General features: G+C 41.4%; 1 protein-coding gene across 3 annotated transcripts in view; it reads right to left on the reverse strand.

Annotated features, from left to right (window-relative positions):
- The window catches only part of bicd2 (BICD cargo adaptor 2), a 46,720-nt gene that overhangs the window by 13,429 nt on the left and 5,601 nt on the right, over positions 1 to 27,690 (reverse strand). For all 3 annotated transcript variants that reach the window (XM_033036537.1, XM_033036535.1, XM_033036538.1), the window contains exons 2-6: positions 11,213 to 11,425; positions 5,469 to 5,621; positions 3,881 to 4,327; positions 2,489 to 3,520; positions 1,980 to 2,131 (exon numbers count right to left, since the gene is read on the reverse strand). In XM_033036537.1, coding sequence (XP_032892428.1) covers positions 1,980 to 2,131; positions 2,489 to 3,520; positions 3,881 to 4,327; positions 5,469 to 5,621; positions 11,213 to 11,425 — 1,997 coding nt within the window. The remainder of the gene's footprint in view (positions 1 to 1,979; positions 2,132 to 2,488; positions 3,521 to 3,880; positions 4,328 to 5,468; positions 5,622 to 11,212; positions 11,426 to 27,690) is intronic.

Raw genomic sequence — 27,690 nt, forward strand, 5'->3', positions numbered from 1 at the left:
CAAGGACTACCTGAAATTGGAGAAATCAATGTTCATACTGCTGGGGTGTAAACTACCCAAGTGAAATATGAGACACTGCTCCTCCAATTTGCGGTGGGACTCACTCTGGCCATGGAGGAGGCCCAGGACAGAAAGGTCGGATACGGAATGGGAGGGGGAGTTGAAGCACTGAGCCACCGGGAGATCGGGTTGGTTATTGTGAACTGAGCAGAGGTGTTGGGCGAAGCGATCGCCAAGCCTGCGCTTGGTCTCACCGATGTAGAGCAGCTGACACCTAGAGCAGCAGATGCAATAGATAAGGTAGGAGGAGGTGCAGGTGAACCTCTGCCTCACCTGGAAAGACTGCTTGGGTCCTTGGATGGAGTCGAGGGGGGAGGTAAAGCGACAAGTGTAGCATTTCCTGCAGTTGCAAGAGAAAGTACCCGGGGAGAGGGTGGTTTGGGTAGGAAGGGACGAATTTACCAGGGAGTTATGGAGGAAGCGGTCTCTGAAGATCCAACGGGATCCCACCACTGGCCACATCTTCCCATCTCCTCCCCTTTTGGCTTTCCGCAGAGACCGCTCCAGCATTTTTGTCTACCTTCATAAGAGCAGAGGTAGGCCATTCGACCCATAGAAACATAGAAAATAGGTGCAGGAGTAGGCCATTCGGCCCTTCGAGACTGCACCGCCATTCAATATGATCATGGCTGATCATCCGACTCAACCATCTTGTCTACACTGCTGTTCATTCATGACTCGTCTATCTTTCCCTTTCAATCCCATTCTCCTGCCTTCTCCCCACAACCCTTGACACCCTTACTAATCAAGAATCTGTCAATCTCTGCCTTGGTAAAATATTTCTAATTCATCTCGAATCAATTTAACAGTTGTCAGTTTATTAGTTACTTAAGGTCACTTAGGTGTCCAGAGGATGAACAAATATAAACCTTTGGACAAATTAAAGATATTGCTCTACCTTGTGGGTATAGACAATAGGTGCAGGAGTAGGCCATTCGGCCGTTCAAGCCAGCACAGGCATTCAACGTGATCGTGGCTGATCATCCCCAATCAGTACCCCGTTCCTGCCTTCTCCCCATATCCCCTGACCGCTATTTTTAAGAGCCCTAACTAGCTCTCTCTTGAAAGTATCCAGAGAACCAGCCTCCACCGCCCTCTGAGGCAGAGAATTCCACAGACTCACAACTCTCTGTGCGAAAAAGTGTTTCCTCATCTCCGTTCTAAATGGCTTAACCCTTATTTTAAACTGTGCCCCCTGGTTCTGGACACCCCCCAACATCAGGAACATGTTTCCTGCCTCTAGCATGTCCAAACCCTTAATAATCTTATACGTTTCAAAAAGATGCCCTCTCAACTTTATAAATTCTGAGTATACAAGCCCAGCTGCTCCATTCTCTCAGCAAATGACAGTCCCGCCATCCCGGGAATTAACCTTGTAAAGCTACGCTGCACTTCCTCAATAGCAGGTATGTCCTTCCTCAAATTAGGGGACCAAAACTGCACACAAGGTGTGGTCTCATTAGGGCCCTGTACAACTGCAGAAGAACCTCTTTGCTCCTATACTCAACTCCTCTTGTTATGAAGGCCAACATGCCATTGGATCTCTTCACTGCCTGCTGTACCTGCATGCTTACTTTCATTGACTGATGAACAAGGACCCCCCAGATCCCGTTGTCGTGTAGCACACATCAGAGGATCTACATTGAGGAAAGTACAACGATCACAAATGAAATGAAATAAAGTTGATGGAACCTGCTGTTATTGGAAATGATAAAATACATTTAGAAATGTAACCAAGTCCTTTTTGTCTTTGTGTGAATTATTATTAGTTGCAAAAATGTAGTGAAACATTATATAAATATCAAAAAGTAGAATAAAACTGTACAGGTTTAGAGAATCGAATCCAAAAGTGTGCGCACACAATTACAAATTGTCAAAATCTGAATATTGTCTCAAAAAAAACTGAAGGTAAATTTTACCTGGTGGCAAACATAGCTCTTAGAGATGAAAAGGTAGCAGCGTCCTCTTTTAAAGCTTTAAGCTCATTACGTAGTTTCATAATTGTCTCAGTAACCATGGATTTCTCCATTTCATATTTACTCTTCAAATTTGAAAGGGCCATTTCAGCAGTCTGAAAATAAACATTATTCTGCTTTTAGAAAGATCATCTTAGATGCACATTTTTCTTAAACTGACAATACAACCTGAATAATTCAGTCAAACTCTAGTAAAGACTCACTGTTCTTTGTATTCTGTAAACTATAATAGCTGTGCAAAAACTGTACATTATTGCATTACATTTGTAGTGATTATTCATTTTACACCTAAAATTAGCAAATTTGATAACATAAATAGCTAACTGATTAAAATTAGTTGATAATCCTAATACCTGGTCAACTCTAACAACTAATATTTATCCTTGATTCCCAATAGATGCATGAGGCTCAAGTTCACCACCCATATTACTTAAAAATAATGATTGATCTACCTGCTTGTTTGCTTTGAGCACAGCTCTCAGCGTTGAAATTTGTTCTCTCTTGGTACTCAACAAGGACCTCAGTTTCAAGATCTCTTCCATAAAAACTTCTTTGTCTTTGTCTGCCATTGCCCCCAGTTCATGGGAAGCAGCACGTTGTTTGGATAGTTCTGTTGATCTATCAACTGCTTTCTGAAGATGCTTGATTTGGTCACGAATGACAGCAATCAGGTTGTAAATATTCATTGGTTCTTTGCGTGGATCACTAGCACAAGACACAGGTGAGGGCAAAGATGAAGCAGAAGCTGGTACAATGTCTCCATTGTTGTTATTTTCAACTTTTCCCATCTCTCCTGGGAAAAGGCCCTTGGTAAGCAGTACTGGAGATCTTCTCTCTTTACCTTCTGAACAGCTGCGGACATTTTTACCTTCTTTAAAGTAATCCAGTATTACTCGGTTGGGTGTCTCGTTGTTGCAGATACAAACATGGTTGTACAGATTTGCTAGTTCTTCACTGAAGGTGACCAGTTCATCCTGCGCCACAGTCAAGCTACCTTGAGTTCCTTCAGCTACCTCACTCACTTTTTTCAGCTCCTTTTCCAAGCAGATAATCTGCTCCTGCTCTTCTTTATTAGTTTTTTCTAGTAGTTCAAGTTTCTCTGTCATGGACTGGATTTCACTTTCGTTCCTGGTCTTCTCCTTCTCATATTTATTCTCATTATCAGAGTATGTGGCCTTCAGGTTTTTGAGTTCTTCTTTGAGTTCGTTTACATCAGCTATAGCCACCTTGTACTTGCACTCCAAAATCTCAGGGCCATTGATATCTACCTCGTAGTAATCGCCATCTTCATGGCTGTCTCGCTCTTTCTCATTATCAAGTGCACTCTGCCGTTCTTTGCTAGCCTGGAGTTTTTTCATGGCACTGACATGCTCGGTGAGTCTGTTGACCTTTTCATTCTGTTCTGACAAGGCACCTCTTGTATGTTCCAGCTGCTTTTGTGACTCTTGGAGAGTTGCAAGTAATGTGGTCTTATCCCTTTCCACCTAAAATTGCAAGTAATCAAAAAATATTGAAAAAAAGATTTATAACCTTATCACAACCCTTAATGTTCTCAACAGATAATTAAATACTTTTGCTTTTATGTTATAATTTGGACGATTACAGAGACATCTCACAGAAATGAACTTAGCAAGAAAAATAAATAAAATAAAAAGTTCATTCAGACACCTCCTCTCACCAGTGAAATATTCTGAGGCAGGTGTTTACTTGTCTATACTTAACCAAGAAAAGCTGTGTAAAAAAACAAGATGTTGAAATATTTCTAAATTTGATCCAGTCACATACATGACCTAAAAAGCGCCAAAACGCTGCTCATCACTAATAATTAACTGAAAGTCACATACCTGCATCAGCTGCTGTTTCAGTTTCTGCATTTCAGATAAATTCAGCTCACTTAGCAAATCAGACACCAAGCTCGGTGCTGGCTTGAAATGATCATTTTTCTTAGGAGTGGACAGCTTATTGTCACCATTCAATTTAGTCAGGCCGTTTTCAAAACCATTAATTAGTTCATCATTGTTTGGTTCATTACAATCATCGCTAAACTTCAATCCATCCAGAGAGATACTCAGTTGGCTGGTGTACATTGAATCACTGATGTTCATATAGTGAGATAATTCTTTGCGCATGTTATTCTTCTGCTCCCGCTCATTCTTCAGCGTCTCCAAAGATTCCTCAAGTTGTCGTTCTGCTATTTCTTTTAGTCTGATAGCATCTTCCAGCTGACTGTTGAGGAACTCTGTTTCTTCTTCAAGCCTTTTAATTTCATGTTTCAAACTTTCAAATTCAACCTGCATCATAATAAGATAATTAACCCCATTTCCTGACCAGTACGATATTTCACCAGTAAACAAATTAGCAGTAAAATTGAACTTTCACAAACTCTTCCCACATTTATATACAAATTACTTTTTATGGCTTGAGGTAAATAGACAAACTCAAAATGCATTCTCTTTGCTTAAACTACTGACAGATTCAATAAACATTAAATAAATATTGAAACAAAAAAATGGCACCTACAAAGCTTCTTTTGGTGCATACGAAGGAGTTTTAAAAGTGCAATTCAAATTATGTTTTATGTTGCTTTTATTTTTAATTCTTATTTCATCCAAAACAAAAACAACGTGGTAATGCTCTTGTCCATAATATTGCAAATCATGTTTTATTTTGAAGCACAAAGTTCCTATTTCTTGGACTTTCTCTCCTTAAAAAGGTTCTCGGCTCCAACTCCCAGCCCATCTCCAACACTCCTTTCCTCTCAAAGTCCTTGCATGTGTTGCAGACTTCAAGAAACCGTTCTCATCTTTCATGTTCGAATGTCTCCAAACAGGTTCGCCTCTTGTCACATCTCAGACAGCTCCCATTACAGTATGGGTCAAAGAGACAACTTATGTAAGTGCGTGAGGATATAGCTTGCCTTTAAGTGGTATTAAAATGGCATTTAAGAGTCTTTTACAAAGACGTATATAGGGAATGGAGGGCTATGGATCATATTCAGGGAGATGAGATTAGTTTATCCTGGTATTATGTTTGGCGAATATGTTCGGGCCTATTCCTGTGCTGTATTATGTTCTCTAATGCCAGCTATATAGAGTACAAATTTCCTCTCAAACATTAGCTCTGGCTTTCCTGTTGCCTTTGTAGCCTTCCTCAAATTTAATTTCCCAACCTTTCCTCTCTCCGAACTGGACTGTTCACAACTTCGGTGGTCCAGGATAGCTTCCAGCCCACATGTGGATTCCATCACCAAATTAGTTTTGATACAAATATTTTACATTCATAAGTTGTTTTTTCCTTTATCACTAAAGTGAAACTTTTTTTGCATTTTTATCCTGTGCTTTCATTGTTTTAAGACATCAAGTAAACCCACCACCTATCACAATGCTTTGTACCTGCTCCAATGCAGAATTCTGAACAGATTTTATTACTCACCTGATTTTGTTTAAGCACTGAGACTTGTTTCTGAAGAGAGATATTTTCCTCTTCAAGTTCAGAATAATCTTGCAGAAGTCTTGTTTCACGAAATTTATATTCTTTAATATCATCACGCAGGCGATTTCTTTGTAACTCCACAACCTGATTGCTCTAGAAACAAAAAACATGTATTTACAGACATTAGCCAATCTGAAAACCTGTAACACATACGGCAATTCTAAATGCTAGCTTCATCGTGGTAGTGCGTTAAATTAAACCACTAAATCTTTATCCTTATTCAAGAAAGTCCAATGAATGTAAAATTATATGCAAACCCTAAAGCAGTTAAAATATTCTAATGTCAACCTATTCAGATAGAATTTCATTGTTTTCACAACACAAAAATTACTGTCCAGTTTGCTTTAGCAATGGCTTTCTCAAAGTATTAATTGCCTTTACTGTATAGATGAGTGATAGAATCTTGGTGCATTTGATGTGAATGTGTGCAGAATAAAAATGAATCATGTAGAATTAGTGCAAATGTATGTTTGGGTGGAGCTTACACATTCTCACTGTGACTCTGTTGATTATCTCCTGGTGTTCTGGTTTCCTATCACATGCTTAAAATGTGCAGGTCAGAAAGTTAATTGTCCTCAACAAATCTGCTCCTGGTGTAGCCTGGTGCTAGAATTGATGGGAAAGTAGAGAGAACAGGCTTCTGTGACAATAAGTTTCTTGATTAGAATAGAATAGTTTCTTTATTGTCATTGTAACATGAACCATGTACAACGAAAATGTAAAATGTAAAATTAATAAAGGTGTCAGAGGTTATGGGGAGAAGGCAGGAGAATGGGGTAAGGAGGGAGAGATAGATCAGCCATGATTGAATGTCGGAGTAGACTTGATGGGCCGAATGTCCTAATTTTGCTCCTATCACATAATCTGTGGGAGAAGGGGATTGCTCAGTAAACTGTTGGATTCAATGGGCCAAAGGGCTTCCTTCTGTATCACAAGGAAACGTGGATAGAAACATAGAAAATAGCTGCAGCAGTAGATCATTCAGCTCTCCGAGCCAGCTCCGCCATTCAATATGATCATGGCTGATCATCCAAAATCAATACCCCATTCCTGCTTTTTCCCCCATATCCCTTGATTCCAATAGCCCAAAGAGCTAAATCTAACTCTCTCGTGAGAGTATCCAGTGAATTGGCCTCCACTGCCTTCTGTGGCAGAGAATTCCACAGATTCACAACTCTGGGTGAAAAAGTTTCTCATCACCTCAGTCCTAAATGGCTTACCCCTTATCCTTAAATTGTGATCCCTGGTTCTGGACTTCCCCAACATCAGGAACATTTTTCCTTCATCTAGCCTGTTCAATCCCTTAAGAATTTTATGTTTCTATATGATCCCCTCTCATCGTTCTAAATTTCAGCGAATACATGCCGAGTCAACCCATTCTTTCCTCATATGTCAGTCCTGCCATCCCGGGAATTAACCTGGTGAACCTACGCTGCACTCCCTCAATAGCAAGAATTGACAAATAGATAACATTGTCACCTACACCTCCTATCACTTCACTGTTATTTAGACAAACTGATTGGGCAGTAGTTAGGCCAAAAGGATTAGTCCTAACTTTTATGGTGCTGACACCGTTGAGCAGTTTTATACACGGTCGATTAATCGTGGGTTAAGTCATTAAACATTTTTTTTAAATTGGTGGCATTGGGCCATACAATGCAACAGTCAGGGGAAATGCTTCTAACTTCTAGCCACAAAAACATAGCTGAGGATCAAGGTTACCACAGCTCTGGACCCCTCTCAAAAGCATCCACTTACATAAATAATGGAAACTTTGACTCATGATAGCAGCAGGGGGTCTTCAATTATAACAACCTGGAGTGAGAAGAGCTTGCATTATGCAGGATTTTCTTGGGAAAAATGTATTTAAATACTTTTGGACTTAGAAGTCTAAAATTAAAAATCTGATTTACATTATTTTAACCCTGGGTCGGGCGAAGCGGCCGACGGAGACACCGTGAGGGGGAAGTGAAGAACAATGGAGGACCCGGCGTGGGGGGACTGCCGTGAGGGGGTTAGGGAGGACAATGGACAATGGGGAGGAGGGGACAAAGGACAGTGGGGGAAACTGTTGGGGGAAGGGGGACAAAAGGGGGAGCTGGCGTGCTTTGTAACTTTGTCTGCGCCGTAAGTGGCTGCTATTTGTATACGTTGTGTATGCAAGCAAAGAATCTCACTGTGCCTAGTCACATGTGACAATAAAGTATTCCTATTTCTATTTCACATTTACATGCTGAAATGCTCGTCTGAATAACAAAACTTGACTCTGAAGTTGCCTTTCACACAATCTCACAACACCAACAGGCTACGTGCTTGCTGCCTGCTTCTCCCTGGGCATTTTTCCCCGTCCCCTTGACAACCGCACTTGTGGAGGTCTTAGAACTATAGTTGTTTTCCTGCCACAAGTTGGGTGGTAGCAAAAGAGTTGTTCCCATTTTGTTTGCTGTGGAACATTTCCCAAAATTATTGTACCCTAGAAGAGGAATGAAAGAGAATAAAGAGCCAACTTGAGCAGATCTAAAGCTATCTTTTAAACCTTTGAATACTTGGGTATACTTAAATATAAAGGTTGAAAGATAACTCCTTTTCAGACAGCTGATCTTTAGCCACAGCTGTACTGAATTGAACCAGCACAATCAGATTCTGTACAGTTAATTCTTCCTTGTGGATCAAGGAAAGAAAAACAGACAGCTCTACAATGAGAATTAAAATACCAATGTATAATATAAAATGTTTTAGGATGACAAACTAATTAAATGCATATCTATTACTACAAGTATATGAATACATTTTAATTTACAGATTGAATAAATATCGTGAGCCATCTATTATAGGACATCGTCAGACAAATTTTGCAACTGCTTGGATTATAAGATTTATATTAAACCAGGTTGTGACTTTTTTTAAATTCATTCACTTAATGTGCACCCCCATATTTATTGCCCATCGCTAATTGTTCCTGATGTGAGGACAGAGCTTGGAGTTATCCACATTGGCGAGAACTAAGTAGTTGTCAAATTGACACACAAACACATACTCCTGGATCCAACTGTTTCAACTCAGGCTCCTAGTAACAATTTCATTGTTCAATTTTGAAAAATGTAACAATAAAACCCTCGACCATCTATTTTGTTTAATTGAGCATTTTGGAACGTGCATTAACCCAGGAATCACACTGTAGATTCAATGTTTTGATGATCCTTATTCCATCTTATTCTTCATTGGAATCTTCTTGAAAAGTCACCAGATGGTGGTTCAATTACCGAAATTGCCCAAGAAAAAGTCAAAACTTACTGGCAGTGCAAACCAAAGATACTGGAGGAACAAGATAGACCACTCCTACGAAATCCAATGGACCGACGTGCAGTACGCAAAGGAACGTCATTTCCGCCATTTTAGGAATAAGACCCGCTCCTCTGGTATCTTTGGTGCAAGCTGCTTGTGTGTTTGGCACTGCAAGGCAGCAATTCTACCGCTGCGCCACCGTGCTGCCCTCAGTTAGCCTAAAGTTTGTTTAAAAAATATACTTTTGACTTGTTGACTGAAATTTGGAGTAGCTAATCTAATGACTAATCCAAGATTAAAAGTCAAATAACGAAAATCTGAAAGGAAACAGAAAATGTTGGAAACACTAAATAGTTCAAGGAAGCATCTGTGAATAGGAAACAAAGTTGCTGATCCTTCGCCACAAAACAAATTTTACGGGTTTTTAATACTGAATTATATTTAAAATGTATCAAATCAGAACTATAGCATATCTTTAAATTGAAAGTGTTTATGTTGTCTGAAAAGATATTCATCAAATTCACCATACGGTTCTTGTTTCAGAGCTTGCGCCTTAAACCAAAACCGATGACTCCAAACAGTCAAATGTTGAGATTTTCGCCATCAATATTTAATAGCACAAGCTAAATGCAGACATTATATTAGCGGGTGATTTCCAAATGAAACAAATAGAGCTCTGTAATAACAGAATGGCATTTAATCCAAATGTAATATTTGCCCCAGTTATCTATGTCAAACATCTGGCATGTAATCAATCAAATCCAAAATCAGATCAAAGCAGAACATTAAACTGCCACAGGCCTTTCCAGCTCTTTAACAAAGATTATCCAAGAAATAAAGAGCTTCTTCTTTATTAATATCTTATGTAAGACAAAATTCCGTCACGCCATTATTGGTGGCCATGCACATTTTTCTCTTCTCCAATATTTTTCTTCAAAACAAGCCATCTCCTTTTACTGAAGGTAGACACAAAAAGTCTGAAGGGTCTCAACTCGAAACGTCACCCATTCCTTCTCTCCAGAGATGCTGCCTGTCCCGCTGAGTTGCACCAGCTTTTTTGTGTCTATCTTTGGTTTAAACCAGCATCTGCAGTTCCTTCCTACACATCTCCTTTTACCTCTTGATATAAATTTGATTTTGTTTGGTCAATTGTTGAATTTTAGCTGAAAGCACTTTCAATGAAATACTGTAAGAAGGAACTGCAGATGCTGGTTTAGACTGAAGATAGACACAAAAAACTGGAATAACTAATGGATGACGTTTCTTCTTGAAGAAGGGTCTCGACCCGAAACATCACTCATTCCTTCTCTCCAGAGATGCTGCCTGTCCCACTGAGTTACTCCAGCTTTTTGTGTTTATCTTCTATGAAATACTTGTATTTTTGACTGGGTCAGATAAGAGGAAAAAATAAATATGAAACAAAGCTGTCACATGCATTGGCTGATGCAAAACAAAGATTATGGTTGCTGCATATTCCTGACTGAGTTGATGCTCTGCCATCAAAATAAGGTTAGTTAGATCTTTGGAAACATAAATAGGTCAACATCCCTGTCCTTGCCGTGTATAGCTGGAAGGGAAATAGACCTTTCTTGCTCCAAAATGACAAGAATCTGGGGCAGTGGGACCATGATTGGCTTCCAAGTGAATGATTTGCAAAATGTGCAGTAGTTTAATTTGGGGAATACCTGCTAGAAGACACTGTGTTTCACCTAGGTCCATGGATACATTGTTTGGAATGTTAGTAGTACCAAGGAGAGTAATCAAAGAACGTGAATGCTGAGCCTATTGCCAGTCATTATTGAATAGCATTAAATCTATAACTTGAATTGTTTGTATCACACTATTTTGAGTGGCCTTTCATTCAAAATTCAATGTCATCTAGAATGCGATTGTTCATCTATGCACAAATCAAACATAAAATTTAAATGCAATATGACTATTTACCACTGTTTATAACGATTTTTCAAATTATGCCTCTGTGGGCAAAATTTTACACGATGCAATTTCACTTCCTCAGGGGGGAATTTTTGAAAGAATTTAAAATAAATGGACAATTAAACTTGTTAAATTGATTAATTTTCTAATGTTGGCTTGTCCAAGCATAAATAGACTTGCTTTGTCAGCAACTAGCAAACATTTTTCTGTGACTATTTCCTTCAGATTTGTGTCTGTATAAATAAAATCCAGCTCATTTTTATCTTTTATGTTTTTTGTTGCCATCTCTACTAAGATTAGTTAACACAGCAGAAATCCAAGAATAAAATGAGAGACTTATCTGATTTGAATGGTACAGACTACCCCAACCTTATCAAAAACCTGCATTCAAGGGAGTAGGGAAATAAAGGATGAAACGATGCACAGAGAAAATGATTTTTTGTTAGGTCAGTATTTTTTATTACCTCCTTCAGCTGCTGTGTGATGGAAGCGAGATGGTCATTTTCAGACTGGGCATTGGTGAGCACATTTTTCATCTGTTTCAGATCGGTCTGTAGCTCCAGAATCTTGGCCACATAATACGCTTCTTTGGAAGCAGACTCTTGAATCAATGACTCCTCACGACTTTCTCCATCAGCTGCCACCTTTTTCTGGTTACTATAAGCCTGACCAAAAGCCTAAAAGAAGAAATAAAACACAAGGTAATGATCTTAGGAGCTGATAAACATAACTATACATCATATACATCTAACTAACCACACCGTGTATAAGACAGGCTAATTAAAAACAATCTCCAGAATTATGATCACATTTGAATCCATGGACAAACAATTTCAGCTTTATGACATTAATAGATATCTGCAGTAAAATATATTCAAGGCTACCAATGCTCCTGTTAATTTACTAAGCTTTCGTTATTTTAAACTGATGATAGGGAGAAGCACAAACACAATACATCACGTGGCATTATTGCCATTATTCAGAGATTCAGAATTTCTGAAACACAAGTGGTCCAGAATTATGTATGAAAAATAGAATGAACACAATTCAACTATTACTCACTGGGTTGGGCTTCCTCCATTGGCAGACTGAGGCCCAGCACAAATTGGAAGAACAGCACCTCATATTTCACTTGGGCAACTCACACACCAGCGGTATGAACATTGACTTCTCTAACTTCAAGCAACCCTTGACTTTCCCTCTCTCCATCCTCTCTGCCATTCCAGTTCTCCAACCAGTCCTACTGTCTCTGACTACATTTTATCTGTTTGCTGTTTCCTTCTCCCAACTAACGATCTATTCAACATTTTCCTGGAACTCATTCCCTTTGTCCTGTTTTCACACTTTACACTTCCTTATTTATGTACCACCCCTGACATCAGTCTGAAGAAGGGTCTCGACCCGAAACGTCACCCATTCCTTCTCTCCAGAAATGCTGCCTGTCCCGCTGAGTTACTCCAGCATTTTGTGTCTTTCAACTATTACTCATCTTTATTCCTCCTGCTGCTGTATTTAATTTAACCTTCAAACCCCATCTGGATCCTTCAGAAACAAAAATATTAAATTGTCTTATACTCAAAAAGGTTGCTAAGGAACTAAACATCTAAGCAAATGGATCATTAATCTAATATAAATGCACTCACTGTCTACAATTCCAGGAAATAAAACTAAATGTTGTGTTGCATTTGTATTTCAGTTACTTTCCACACTGCTTCAAAGGTGAAAAAGAAAAAATGCATTCTCAAATTGTGATCAATGAAGCAAGATACATCTCAGCAAAAAATAGAGAAAAATTGGTAACTACAGAGGCATCTCATTTCAGTCAGTCACTGGAAAAGTCATCCAAAGGCCCTTCACAACAGCCACTTCTCAGTGGTTGAACAGTTGCTTCAGTGTGAAAATTGAGGCACAGCAAACAGCAGCACTGCTGCTTTACATGACCTTCTTCAGCAACATTAGTCGGTAGAGGGCGCTGCACTGGCAGCGCCTGTCGGCAGCGTGTCCGTCTTTTTTCAACTTTTTAAATTTTTTTAGTATGTTTAAAAGTGTGTTTTTAATGTTTCCTTGTGTGTTATGTGTGGGGGGTGGTGTGGGGGGGTAAGGGGGAAACCGTTTCGGCCGCCTCTTCCATGGAGAGGCGACTTTTTCAGGTCGCCTCCCCCGTGGCCTAACAGCAAGGATCGGCACCGACTTTCCCGGAGACGCGCCCGGAGCTTCAGCGGCGGGCACAGCGTGGACTCTCGGCGCGGAGCGGGTGAGACCTCGCTGGAGGGGAGCGCTCCGTTACGCTGGCCCGTGGCAGCCGGCAGCCTGAAGCAGCGGTCTGCAGAACTCCAGCTGGTGCGGCGTCTACAGCCCGGGATCTCACGTTGGGGACCCGGGTGGAAGAAGCTTCCACCGCCGGCCCGCGGCCATCTTCTACCGCGGGCGTGGTATGGACTTAACATCATCCCAGGAGGGGAGCTTCGACCGCCGGCCCTGCAGACTGCAGAGCTTCCGGCTGCGGCACGGCAGGTACTTTAAAACTTTGACCGCCGGCCTGCGGCCTACACCAGCCTGAAGCCGCGGTCTCTGGTTGGGAAGAGCCGATCCTGGACTCACCTTGACTTTGACTTTGTCCCTTACCATCTGGACGCCCGCAGCAACGGCTGTGGAGGGTGGTGGTCCCGACCACGGGGGAAAATGGAGGAGGACTGGCCAAGCTCTGTGCCTTCCACCACAGTGATGAATGCTGTGGTGGATGTTTGTGTAAAATTTTAATGTGGTTGTGTTCTTTATTATTGTACCGCTGCTGGCAACCCAAATACCACCGACCTTGGTTGTGTGGCAATAAAATTATTTCTATTTCTATTTCTATTTCTATTAAAACCTTTGCCTCCGTCAATCAAGAGAAATCTGTAAAACATCCTCCTCAAATCCATCTGCCCACAGCAATTCATCCGTTTTTCTTTTGCTTCATGATGGTGCCAAGCTATGATACTAACAGCTGGGCCAATAAGTGACTTTGGTATTCCGACTGCGCATGCCCAGTTCATAGGTCACTAGCTATAAAGTCTCGGCAACGGTAGTGCTGTATTGTGTGCAGGCTTGCGTTTCGTCTGTGGTCAGGGTGCTCTTGTTGCTGCTGGGCCGCCCCCGTCCCTGTCCGGAGGTGGCCCTGGGTTGGCTGGGCGGCCCCGGACTTGCAGCCGTTGGCTCCAGCTCGGCTCTGCCGGCTTGGCCACCGCCCTCCACGTCCACCCCCCTCCCCTCAGTCTGACACCGAGATCCTGCTGAAGATGGGCAGCCGCCGGCTGGATGAAGTGGCAGCGGGTACCGTAGGGGCAGAGCGCAGCTCGGCCAGGCCGTGGGCGAACTGGCACTTGTCGCCGCAGTGGCCCATCGAGGAGCGGGGTTGGGCAGGAGTTGGAGCGGGGTTGGGCTGGAGTTGGTGCTGGCTGTGGGTGCGTGCTGGCGGTGGGCCTGGGGGGCGGTGTCCCGTCGGCCCGGACGTCTCCGGTTGCCCCTCGAACGGGGATGGGACACTCGAGTGGGGGGGAAGAACCGGGGACGGTCCAGTGGCGGTTCGGCAGCACTTGCGGCTGTGGGGACACGGGTTCGATCCTGGCTGCAAATGAGGCGCAGTTCTGCGGATGAGAGCTGGTCCAGTCTTCCCCCAAATGCCCCCCCCCCCCCCCCCCCAGTCTCTTGAGCGGCGCTAAGCTGCTTTGTGTAAACAGGGCTTTATTTCCTCCGTATTTTTGATCTTTCATTATTCTAGGTAAGGAAATACTGTTTTAAAACTATTGGTGGTAGACAAAAATGCTGGAGAAACTCAGCGGGTGAGGCAGCATCTATGGAACAAAGGAAATGGGCATCATTTCGGGTCGAGATCCTTCTTTCGACTCAAGCGGGGTTTTAAAACAAGACAATATACAATAGGTGCATATTCAAGCAAGCACCCCCATTCAATGTGATCATGGCTGATCATCCCCAATCAATACCCCGTTCCTGCCTTCTCCCCATATCCCCTGACTCCGCTACTTTTAAGAGCCCTATCTAGCTCTCTCTTGAAAGCATCCAGAGAACCTGCCTCCACCGCCCTCTGAGGCAGAGAATTCCACACTCACAACTCTTTGTGAGAAAAAGTGTTTCCTCGTCTCCGTTCTAAATGGCTTACCCCTTATTCTTAAACTGTGGCCCCTGTTCTGGACTCCCCCAACATCGGGAACATGTTTCCTGCCTCTAGCGTGTCCAAATCCTTAACAATATTATATGTTTCAATAAGATCCATTCTCATCCTTCTAAACTCCAGTGTGTACAAGCCCAGCCGCTCCATTCTCTCAGCATATGACAGTCCCGCCATCCCTGGAATTAACCTTGTAAACTTACGCTGCACTCTCTCAATAGCAAGAATGTCCTTCCTCAAATTAGGGGACCAAAACTGCACACAATACTCCAGGTGTGGTCTCACTAGGGCTCTGTACAACTGCAGAAGGACCTCTTTGCTCTTATACTCGACTCCTCTTGTTATAAGGGCCAACATGCCATTTGCTTTCTATTAATTAGTTGCATTTATTTTGCTTTTGTACAAAGCTGCGATGTTTTTCTCCTTTTTATTGATTCATACTTCCGTGAGTGAGCGAGATCGCGAGGATAAATGACACAAATTTTATAATTTTCTTGAGAGCGAATGAAATTAAATGTATGATATCTATAACTTTCAATAGAATTTAAGGAGTTCTTTGTACTGATTTCAATTGCTGCAGCAAGAGCTGCAAGTTCAGCTTTTCTTCCTGTTTTTTTTAAAAACCCACTCTCCGCTAAAATAATCTTCAAAGCATCGACTTTCCATGACAAAATCTTCCAGCTTCATATCTTGGTACTTTGAATCAGCCATGACAAATAGAAACTTAAAAAAAGACAAAAAAAAAAATCAGATCAAAAGTATACTCACTGTATCTATAGCGCTGAGATCTATTTACCAGTATAGCTGACAACCTTTGACAAATCCCATGATTCCTTGCGTTTTTCAGAATACCGAACTCGATTATAACAGTGAATGATGTCAAACAGAGCTGAATCACTGCCCAATGTGGTAAAAGTGCACATTGTCAGATTTTAATAAAGGCCATTTTTATACATTTTGGTTTCACCATGTAGAAATTACACCAGTGTCTATACATAGTTCCCCCATTTCAGGGCAGTGCTCACCAGTGCTCTCTTTCTTCTTAATGATGATCCAAACAGTTGATTTTGGTAAGCCTGAGGTTTGGCTGATGTCTCTAACAGTTTTATCCTTGTTTCTCAGTTTCATAATGGCTTCTTTGACTTTCATTGGCACAACTTTGGTCCTCATATTGATAAACAGCAATAAAAGTTTCCAAAGGTGATGGAAAGACTGGAGGAAAGACTAGGCGCTGAGAGCTCTCTTCTGCCTGCATTAAGGAGCCAATTAAACACACCCATGCAATTACAAACACTTGTGAAGCCATGTTCCCAAACATTATGGTGCCCTGAAATGGGGAGACAATGTATAAACACAGCTGTAATTTCTATATGGTGAAACCAAAATATATAAAATGGCCTTTAATAAAATCTGACAATGTGCACTTTAACCACATGAGATTTTTTCTATTACATATCTCAAATTGCGGATTACAGAGGCAAATAAATAATGGGTCTTTGTAACAAACATTATGGAGGGCACTGTTTAATAGTATGCGCGTCAAATCAAGGCTTTCAAAAGAGAACTGAAAAGCCACATGAAGAGAGGAAAAAATAGGGCCATGGGGAAAAAACTGAGAAATAGAAGTGACTGAATTATTCTGAGAGCCAGATGCATACAGCAATATTTGCGTGACCTTTATCTGTGCTATAATGATATTCTGATTTTTAATTCACTCACCATCTAAATCATAGAAAATATATAGTCATATGGGCAAACTACAATATCCATAACATTCTAAATTAGAGAGAAACCAATAATTAAGAGGGGGAGAAATGTTAATGAAACTAAGAGCTTTTTCAAGACTGATAACTGCAAAGTTACCACAGTAATACCTATTCAATAGATCCTTTAATCGATGACTATAAAACATTTATTTCATCTTGAATTCAAACTCTCACAATGCAAAACAGGAAAAACATAGGAAGTGGAAGATCTTTTTTTACAATTATGACTCATAGGATGTTGCATTTAACTAGGGGGAAAAAAGACAAACTACTTGGAGGTCATAATACAGAAATAGATGGTTGAACACAACTTAGCATTAAAGTTCCAGCGTTGAAATATTAACTATACTTCAAAGTACTTAATTGGATGCAGTTGGGACTTCCCATTACCCCATAACCCATTATCTGTCATTTTGCACTTTATCAGTTTATTTATTCATGTGTTTTGTAGTCAATGCCTATTATGTTCTGTGTGCTGAAGCAAAGCAAGAGTTTCATTGTCCTATCAGGGACACATGACAATAAACTTGAACTTGACTTCCCAAAGCCATGAAAGATGATATATAAATACCTGCTCACTCGAGCTGTCTCCTCCCATCCCCCAGCCCTCGGGCTCCTCCTCCTTTTTTTCCCCTTCCTTCTCCCTGCCACCCCCTATCAGTCTGAAGAAGGGTTTCGCCCCGAAACATTACCTATTTCCTTCGCTCCATAGATGCTGCTGCACCCGCTGAGTTTCTCCAGCATTTTTGTGTACCTTCAATTTTCCAGCATCTGCAGTTCCTTCTTGAACATATAAATACCTGTGTTACTTTTTTGCATTATGTACTTGCCATATTGTGCTCTGAAGTTATTTTTACCTCAGCAGCCACAGGAGAAAGTTGAGGATGCAAGTCATTGCATATTTTACTCTAACCCGCTACATCATAAAATCGGCATTTTATCCCACAGCATAAAACAAGAGCTCAAAAAATACAAATAGCAACTACATGATAGCAACGAACTGAACCAAAAACAAATTAGTTGTCCATTTGCCTCACCAAATATTTTGCATATTTACTAAGGAGGCTACTATCCTTTATAACAATCACGCTGCAAATGCATGATCATAGACGACATCCACATGATCACAGACAATTTCCAGAGTTCAATAGCTAAGTAGTGAAGAAAACCACTGATCAGGATTAGAAATTACTAATCAAACTAGGCTAAGGGCATCCATCAAGCCATTAATAAGCATTAATAGTCACTAATCAGATTTTAATACTCCTGTTTAAGCAATGTTTCTTGTTCCCCCTACCCACCCTATAGTTTCCTACAAAATTAAGCATAAGTGAAGCCCCCTAACCAAAACCATTGCCTATCCACCTGCCCCCATTCATCCTGAAAGCAAAATCTATTGACCCAGCTGATTCAACACGCCCAATGGATCTTGCAAAACTAAATTGCTCTCTCAATACCACCTCCCACATCAATCTATATTTATATAGCAACTCAAGGTGGTAAATTTGAGGAACTTCACAGAAGAGACTAACAAACTATATCCCACACTAAGGTACTTAAGATGATGAGGGAAGCGGAAAAAAACCTCAGTCAAAAATATTTTAAGGAATCTGGGAGATAAGCAGAGAAAAAGGGGGGATGTTTAGGGAGCAAATTACAGTTTATGATTTAGACAGTTGTCAGTTAAGAAGCAATCAAAATCTTGGAAGCTGCCGGGGCAGACGACTCTTCCAGTCTGAGCAGATGAGACTCGACCGGCGAGACCGATGTCGGGCAGAGCCATAGTGGTGGGCGATTCCATTGTCCGAGATACGACAGGAGATTCTGTGGCGGCAGGCGAGCAATGGGGACTATGGAGGCAAGAGGGAGGAGCTGGACAAAGTTGACTGGAAAGAGACCCTAGCATGGATGACAGTGAAACAACAATTTCTGGGAATAATACAGAAGGTGCAGGACCAGTTCATTCCAAAGAGGAAGAAAGATTCTGAGGAGAGTAAGAGGCGACGGTGTCTAATAAGGGAAGTCAAAAACAGTATAAAAATAAAAGAGAAGTATAACTTAGCAAAGATGAGCGGGAAGCCAGAGGATTGGAAAACTTTTAAAGAGCAACAGAAGATAACTAAAAAGGCAACACGGGGAGAAATTATGAGGTACGGAGGTAAGCTAGCCAAGAATATAAAGGAGGATACTAAAAGCTTCTTTAGGCATGTGAAGAGGAAAAAAATAGTTAAATGTGGGTCCTTTTTTGAAAGAAACAGGTGAATTTATTATGGGGAACAAGGAAATGGCAGACGAATTGAACAGGTACTTTGAATCTGTCTTCACTGAGGACACAAACAATCTCCCAGATGCACTAGTGGCCAGAGGACCTTGGGTGACGAAGGAACTGAAGGAAATTCACATTAGGCAGGAAATTGTGTTGGGTAGACTGATGGGACTGAAGGCTGATAAATCCCCAGGGCCCCGATGGTCTGACAATAGACAATAGGTGCAGGAGTAGGCCATTTGGCCCTTCGAGCCAGCACCGCCATTCAATGTGATCATGGCTGATCATCCCCAATCAGTACCCCGTTCCTGCCTTCTCCCCATATCCCATGACTCCGCTATTTTTAAGAGCCCTATCTAGCTCTCTCTTGAAAGCACCCAGAGAACCTGCCTCCACCATCCTCCGAGGCAGAGAATTCCACAGACTCACCACTCTCTGTGAGAAAAAGTGTTTCCTCGTCTCCGTTCTAAATGGCTTACCACTTATTCTTAAACTGTGGCCCCTGGTTCTGGATTCCCCAACATCGGGAACATGTTTCCTGCTTCTAGCGTGTCCAAGCCCTTAACAATCTTATATGTTTCAATGATATCCCCTCATCCTTCTAAACTCCAGAGTGTACAAGCCCAGCTGCTCCATTCTCTCCGCATATGGCAGTCCCGCCAACTGGGTCTGCATCCCAGGGTAATTAAGGAGGTGGCTCTAGAAATCATGGACGTATTGGTGATCATTTTCCAATGTTCTATAGACTCAGGATCAGTTCCTGTGAATTGGAGGGTAGCTAATGTTATCCCACTTTTAAAAAAAGGAGGGAGAGAGAAAACAGGGAATTATAGTTCAGTTAGCCTGACATCGGTGGTGGGGAAGATGCTGAAATCAATTGTAAAATATGAAATAGCGGCATATTTGAATAGCAGTAACAGGATCGGTCTGAGTCAGCACAGATTTACGAAGGGGAAATCATGCTTGACTAATATTCTGGAATGTTTTGAGGATGTAACTAGGAAAATGAACAAGGGAGAGCCAGTGGATGTAGTGTACCTGGACGTTCATAAAGCCTTTGATAAGGTTAGTGGGCAAAATTAGAGCACAGGGTATTGAGGATAAGGTATTGACATGGATAGAAAATTGATTGGCAGACAGGAAACAAAGAGTAGGGATTAATGGGTCCCTTTCAGAATGGCAGGCAGTACAAGTGGGGTACCGCAGCTATTTACAATATACATTAATGATTTAGATGAAGGGATTAATCAATAATGTTTTATTATTAATGTTTAATGTTTTATGTGTCATTCCTAACTGTCACTGTATGTCATGTCACTTGCGGGCAGAACACCAAGGCATATGCCTTGTATGGGAATACATGGCCAATAAACTTATTCATTCATTAAAAGTAACATTAGCAAATTTGCAGATGACACAAAGCTGGGTGGACGTGTGAACTGTGAGAAGGATGCTTGCAGTCAGACTTGGACAGGTTGGGTGAGGTGGCAGATACAGTTTAATGTGGATAAATGTGAGGTTATCCACCTTGGTGGCAAGAACAGGAAGGCAGATTATTATCTAAATGGTTCTAATTAGGAAAAGTGGTAGTACAACAAGATCTGGGTGTCTTTGTACATCAGTCACAGAAAGTAAGCATGCAGGTACAGCAGGTAGTGAAGAAAGCTAATGGCACGTTAGCCTTCATAACAAGAGAAGTTGAGTATAGGAGCAAAGAGGTCCTTCTACAGTTGTATAGGGCCCTAGTGAGACCACACCAAGAGTAATGTGTGCAGTTTTGGTCTCCAAATTTGAGGAAGGACATTCTTGCTATTGAGGGAGTGCAGCGGAGGTTCACCAGGTTAATTCCCGGGATGGCGGGACTGTCACATGCTGAGAGAATGGAGCGGCTGAGCTTGTATATACTGGAATATAGAAGGATGAGAGAGGATCTTATTGAAGCATATAAGATTATTAAGGGATTGGACACGTTAGAGGCAGGAAACATGTTCCTGATGTTGGGGTAGTCCAGAACCAGGGGCCACAGTTTAAGAATAAGGGGGAGGCCATTTAGAACAGAGATGAGAAAAAACATTTTCACTCAGAGAGTTGTGAATCTGTGGAATTATCTGCCTCAGAAGGCAGTGCAGGCCGATTTGCTGAATGCTTTCAAGAGAGTTAGATAGAGCTCTTAAAGATAGCGGAGTCAAGGGATATGGGGAGAAGGCAGGAACGGGGTACTGATTGTGGATGATCAGCCATGATCACAGTGAATGGCAGTGCTGGCTCGAAAGGCCGAATGGCCTATTCCTGCACCTATTGTCTATCGTCTATAATACAAAAAAAAAACAGCCATATCGTGGAAAGTTTCAGATAGCAGGAAGATATACTAATCAAGTCAGCTGGGCAGAAAAAAAGGTAAATAGAATTTAATTTAATTTAATTTAACACTCAGCAGGTCAGGCAGCACCTATGGAAATAGATGGCATTTCAAGTCTCAGACCCTTGATCATAAATGAAAGATCCTGGACATTAAACTTTAATTGTTTCACTGATGCTGAAAATGCACAGCAGGTTAGGCAGTGTTCTCGGTTTCAATCTAATGGGAACACACAATAAATGGAAAGATAATAAGTGGTGTGGAAAACCCTGGGGAGGCAGCATAATGAGTTGGAAAAGGTGGTTAAAAGGTGTACAATACCACTTTGCAAAAGGTTAAACTATGGCTTGATGGACTGGGTGGGGGGGGGGGGAAGAGGGGGAAGAAAGAAAGGGAAATATCATTTCCTGAAGTCCCTACATTGGGTAAACTCCCTGCACCTAATCCTACCAACTGTCTCAACACCACCCACATTTCTCCATCCACACATGCTGAAATTTCCATCTCAACGCAGGCAGACATTTTCTCCAGCCATCTTTACTACCCTATCTCTGAGAAGGTAATTAGGATCGGCAATCCTATTAATATGTTTAAATTACACAGCCTCTACAGGCAAGCGATGCTCCATGGAAGAAGAACTGCTTCGACTGTTTGAACTTTCACTGGTCAGTGAATCTAAATTAATATCATTTAAGGAGCTGCTGTCTGGAGCCCAGCATCAAGCTATATCCCAGCTTTAGCTTAATCCCAACTCAAGGACACGACAAAGGCAGAAAATAATTCCAAAATATTAAATTCAAATCAAATTTGAGGCAATATTATTTGATATTATGCATGAAGCAGCTGAGGAAATATTGAATTAAGTGCAACGTGAAAAACAGGATTTAGATAGACACAAAATGCTGGAGTAACTGTACATCGTCAAGACCAAGCCCAGACTCGCCGATCGTTTTACTGAACACCTCCGCTCAGTCCACCTTAACCTACCTGATCTCCCGGTTGCTCAGCATTTTAACTCCCCCTCCCATTCCCAATCCGACCTTTCTGTCCTGGACATCCTCCATTGTCAGAGAGAGGCCGAACACAAATTGGAGGAACAGCACCTCATATTTCACTTGGGTAGCTTACCCCAGCAGTATGAACATTGACTTCTCTAACTTCAAAGAGCCCCCCTTGCTTTCCCTCTCTCTCCATCCCTACCCCTTCCCAGTTCTCCCACCAGTCTTACTGTTTCCGATTACATTCTATCTCTGTCCCGCCCACTCCCCTGACATCAGTCTGAAGAAAGGTCTCGACACGAAACGTCACCCATTCCTTCTCTCCAGCGATGCTGCCTGTCCCGCTGAGTTACTCCAGCATCTTGTGTCTACCTTCGATTTAAACCAGCATCTGTAGTTCTTTCCTAAAGATTTAGGTCATGTTTTATACACCTATATATATTTTTTTAAAACAAGCTGTTTAAACGAGCACAAGAATCAAAAATGAACAAAAAAAATGCAGTGGAAAAAATGCAGTGGAAAATATTGAAGTTTTTTTTTGCTGGGCTCCTTGCCAATATTGTACACAAGTTCTTTGAAGTTGCAGAAAAAAAGCACTAAACTGCAAAGCAAAGATCTTAAATGTTAGGGGGTTATCCATTTTATAACATATTGCATAGTGAGGCCCTGGTATTTATGGGCATTGCTTTAGGCTATAAGATTTAATCATAGTTCATTACAATACAGAAGGCGGGGGTGGGCAATCCAACAATTCCATGCTGTCTCTCAGAAACCCCCCTTATTCCCGGTGAAGTGCTTCATACACATTCCCATTAACACCATCATCATTCTCCTACTTCCTTGCCACACTTACAGTAGCTAATTAATGCAATAACCACTATTTGGGATGTTTAAAGAATCCAATTCATCAGGGGAAACCCACACAGGGAGAATGTGCAAACTCCACACAGAGCACACCAACTCCGGGTTGCTAGAAATTAGACAGTTACAATACACTACAATACTGTGCTGTCCTCTTATTAACCAACACACTTAGGGATAGCGGAGTTAAGGGTTATGGAGAGAAGGCAGGAACGAGGGTATTGATTGTGGATGATCAGCCATGCTCACATTGAATGGCGGTGCTGGCTCGAAGGGCCGAATGGCCTATTCCTGCACCTATTGTCTATTACTATCACATGGATGAATGTCAATCAGATAAAGATGAGAACGCTAGCTCTGTTAATGTTGTCTACTATCAGTATCCCATCCCTGTTGTATAGTATAGTAGTATAGTATATCTTTATTTTCATTTTCCTGACTACTCACATACCCAGAGGAAACAAAAAAACGTTGCTCAACCAATGTCCATTCAGTGTGCAGTAAAAAATAAATAGATCGGCAGCGGCACGACAGTGGCTCTGCTGCAGTGTGTCCAGGTTGGTGGTTGGTGCGCGATACTTTGGCAGGGGGCAAAGTCCGTTTATCAGTCTTATAGCCTGCGGGAAGAAGCTGAGGAGCATCCTGCTGGTTTTGCAGCTAATGCTCCTGTACCTCTTCCCAGATGGCAGGATGGAGAATATGTGATGCGATGGGTGGTAGGGGTCTTTGATGATGGAGATGGCTCTGCTGATACATCTCTTCCTGTATATGTCCAGCAGGAAAGGGAGTGGAGCACCAATAATCCTGTCTAGTTGGTGCCGTTCGTACGCCTTGCAGCTCCCGAACCAGGAAGTGATGCCGTAGGTTAATGTGCTCTCGATTGTCCCCCTATAAAAAGTTCGTAGGTGTGTAGTGGGGAGACCTGCTTTCCGTAGTCTTCGCAGAGGGTGTAGTCGCTGCTGGGCTCTCTTGACCAGTGCTGTGGTGTTGGTCGTGGACGTCAGGTCATCTGACAGGTGTAGTCCTAGGAACTACACGCTGCTGACCCTTTCCACATCAGCTCCATCAATGTGCAGGTGTATGGTGTTGTTTTCCCGCCCTCCTGAAGTCAACTACCATCTCCTTAGTTTTTCCCACGTTGAGAATGAGGTTGTGGGATTTGCACCATCCTGTGAGCAGCTCCACCTCCATCCTGTACGCCGACTCATCATTGTCACTGATGAGACCCACCACTGTTGTGTCATCAGCGAACTTGTTGATGAAGTTGTTGTTGAGTCTAGCAGTACAGTCGTGTGTAAGCAGACTAAACAGCAGGGGGCTTAGGACACAGCCTTGGGGCGAGCCAGTGCTCACGGCTATGGTTTGTGATGTCCTACTGCCCACCCTGACTGTCTGTTGCCGTTGCGATAGAAAGTTCAGGACCCAGTTACATGTGCCAGCATCAACCCCCAATAGCTCCAACTTCTCCACCAGCTGCTGCGGAATGATGCCTATTACAACTCAGTATCCCATCCCTGCCTTCTCTCCATACCCCCTGATCCCTTTAGCCACAAGGGCCACATCTAACTCCCTCTTAAATATAGCCAATGAACTGGCCTCAACTACCTTCTGTGGCAGAGAATTCCACAGATCTGCACCTGTATGCCTACTTTCAATGACTGGTGTACCATGACACCCAGGTCTCGTTGCATCTCCCCCTTTCCTAATCGGCCACCATTCAGATTACCACTGTGGAGATAGATGAAAATTATGAACCATTTTAGTGCTCCTTGCAAACTAAGGAATTTTCTGGTTATTGAGGGTTTTGGTATGCATCTTTCAACTACATTTTGCATGAGATTAAGAACATTAATCTACAAAGTGAAACAAAAAGTTTAATCCCCAAGGAATTTCAACTGTGAATGTGCATAACAGCACAGCTGCAAGGTAGAGGCCATTATAAGCAAACTCTCAATCAGTCCATTGCAACTCTTCTACACTTTCAAATGATATACCCATAATTTGCATATTTATTGCCAGTCCCCAAGAATCAATTATTTGCTTCACAACTGGACAGATGTGACTGCGGGCAATCCAGGTCAAACAAAATCTAAAACTGTTTAAGAAGGAACTGCAGATGCTGGAAAATCGAAGGTACACAAAAAAGCTGGAGAAAGTCAGCGGGTGCAGCAGCATCTATGGAGCGAAGGAAATAGGCAACGTTTCGGGCCGAAACCCTTCTTCAGTCTGACACAGTCTGTGTAAAATCTAAACTGTGTTTTACACAGAGGAATGCTGTGACAGATGAGATTTATGAACGGACTCACATTTCTGCATCTGAGGTATTCCAATACTGTTGGTCTTCTTTCACATTACTTCCCAAATCAACCCCAAAGGCTCTTTGTATCAAAGCAAAAATAAAAATCCTTGAGGAAATAACGCAAAAAAATCTAAACTGCAAATAGTGGAACAAAAATAATCTTCTGCATTTACTTAAAAATACCAACATCCATTACTGTATCAAAATCCAAGAAAAATTTAATCTTTTGTCCCATGAAAATTTTGCAGGCTTCCAATACCAAAGAGAAAGCTCAGTTGGATTCCCAGTAACACTGGATATGCAATGGTGTCTGTACTAGAAACTGCTTTAATCAATCTTTAATAAGCAGGTCAAAGCAACATATCAAGTTTCCCTTATCCAAGATTCATATTCACCCATATATTTTGTGATCATAACTTTCTAGCTACCAATTGTACTTTGCAAAGTCATGCAAGAAATGTAGTCAGGAGAGTGAACATTTCAAACTGTAGATATTTGATTAGGGTTAACCAATTTAAATCAGACAGATAGACAAATGGAGGAAAGCATGAGTGCAAATTGAACACCCCTTTATGCGACTTTAACATTCTATTACCATTCTGAAGAACGCTGCCAGTACTGCAACTCAAATTCGACTATTGGTGTGGACATTATTCCAAATTTTGAAACCTTTTAGTGGAATGATAATTCATCCTTTTTATTGGAGAATTAATAAAGGATTAAGCTCTAATTCAGTCCCTTTGTAATTAAAAGTTGAAGTTAATTGTGGGAACAATTGGCAGAGATACACGCTCGAAGCTGAAAAGGTTTACAAAAGGCAGCCCGTTTGGCAGAACTACAGTACATCCAATATTATGAACGCACCAGCTGAGGGTTACCACCCATCAGACAGCTGATTTTCTTTTTCCTCCCCCACAGTTGACTATCGCATAAGGCGTGATCAAGCACGCAAGACAGCAATTATTCAGCTTCGTGTTGTGGAAATGCAGCTGCTACCTGTTTTGCATGTCCAACACCAAGCATACAAAAAGTTGCATTCATCAGTATGCAGATCAGAACCAAGCTCTTTTCAATCGACATGCAGTCATTTTCAGTATATTGTAGATTTTAATCTAGATATTTTACTTTGAAATTCATATGTACTCAAAATTCTTACATATCAATACAGAGATTTAATTTGCAATCGCCTAGCAAGACATTTGATAACAGAACACATGAACAATTATGAAGTTAAAAGGTAAAGTAAAAACAAAATAATGAAAAGCATTGTGCATACGTAACATTTAACTTAAATCATAAAATATAAAAGATTTGTTAATATATTGGAATCCATATCCAAGTACCACATCTTTATTCAGAAGTGTTATTGGTGACCATGGAACTACCAGAACGTCCAAAGAAAATCTACTATACCTCAGAGAAGTAAAATCTGACATCCTTGTCTGGGGTCATGCAATTCCAGACCCACATCTACATAATCTATATTAACTGCAAACTTCAATGGCAATATCTCCCGTCCATTTTTAACAGAAAATAAATGTTGTGCTAGTGACATCCACATCCCTTTTTCTTTCAAATTCTCAACCAAACAGACAAATAATCTAGATAAAACTGCAGATGGTGCAAATCTGAAAACATAGAAAAAAGGCCAGAAATACTTCACCTGAAACCTTTGTTTCTTCTCCTGACCAGCTGTTTAAGTTTTCAAGCTTGATTCAAATAATGAATGACTTATTTTTTTATAGAACAGTAACTCAAAAGGTCAAAGCTCTATAAGATCTATTGTCATCCAAAGTACAATTCTGCCAGTGACTTCATGTGACATAAGTGATTCATTTTATGATTAAACTTAAGAGAACAACCAAAATTCTAAATCTTAGGTGCAACATTTATAGTATATTTTACTTGGAATTTCTACAAATTATTTAATAATAAGTTTTTGAAAGATATTCCAATAGCACAACAAATTATAAAAGTCGGTGTTTATTCGTTCTTCAGTACAGCTCCCTACTCCTAACATGGGGCACGGGCGTTGCCCGACCTTATATATTCCCCGGGGTGCCCCGTGACCTGCACCTCCCGTCACCATGACACTTGACTCTCCCTCCAGAGCCGAGTGTTCGTACTGCGCGTGGCTTAGCACTACATCGGTGACATTTCTGGTCAAGACCCTTCATCAGAATGCTGAATAGCTGCAGGATAGCCCCTTTTATGTTATTTTACTT

This window comes from Amblyraja radiata, chromosome 18 (assembly GCF_010909765.2).
Source record: "Amblyraja radiata isolate CabotCenter1 chromosome 18, sAmbRad1.1.pri, whole genome shotgun sequence".
Lineage (NCBI taxonomy): Eukaryota > Metazoa > Chordata > Chondrichthyes > Rajiformes > Rajidae > Amblyraja > Amblyraja radiata.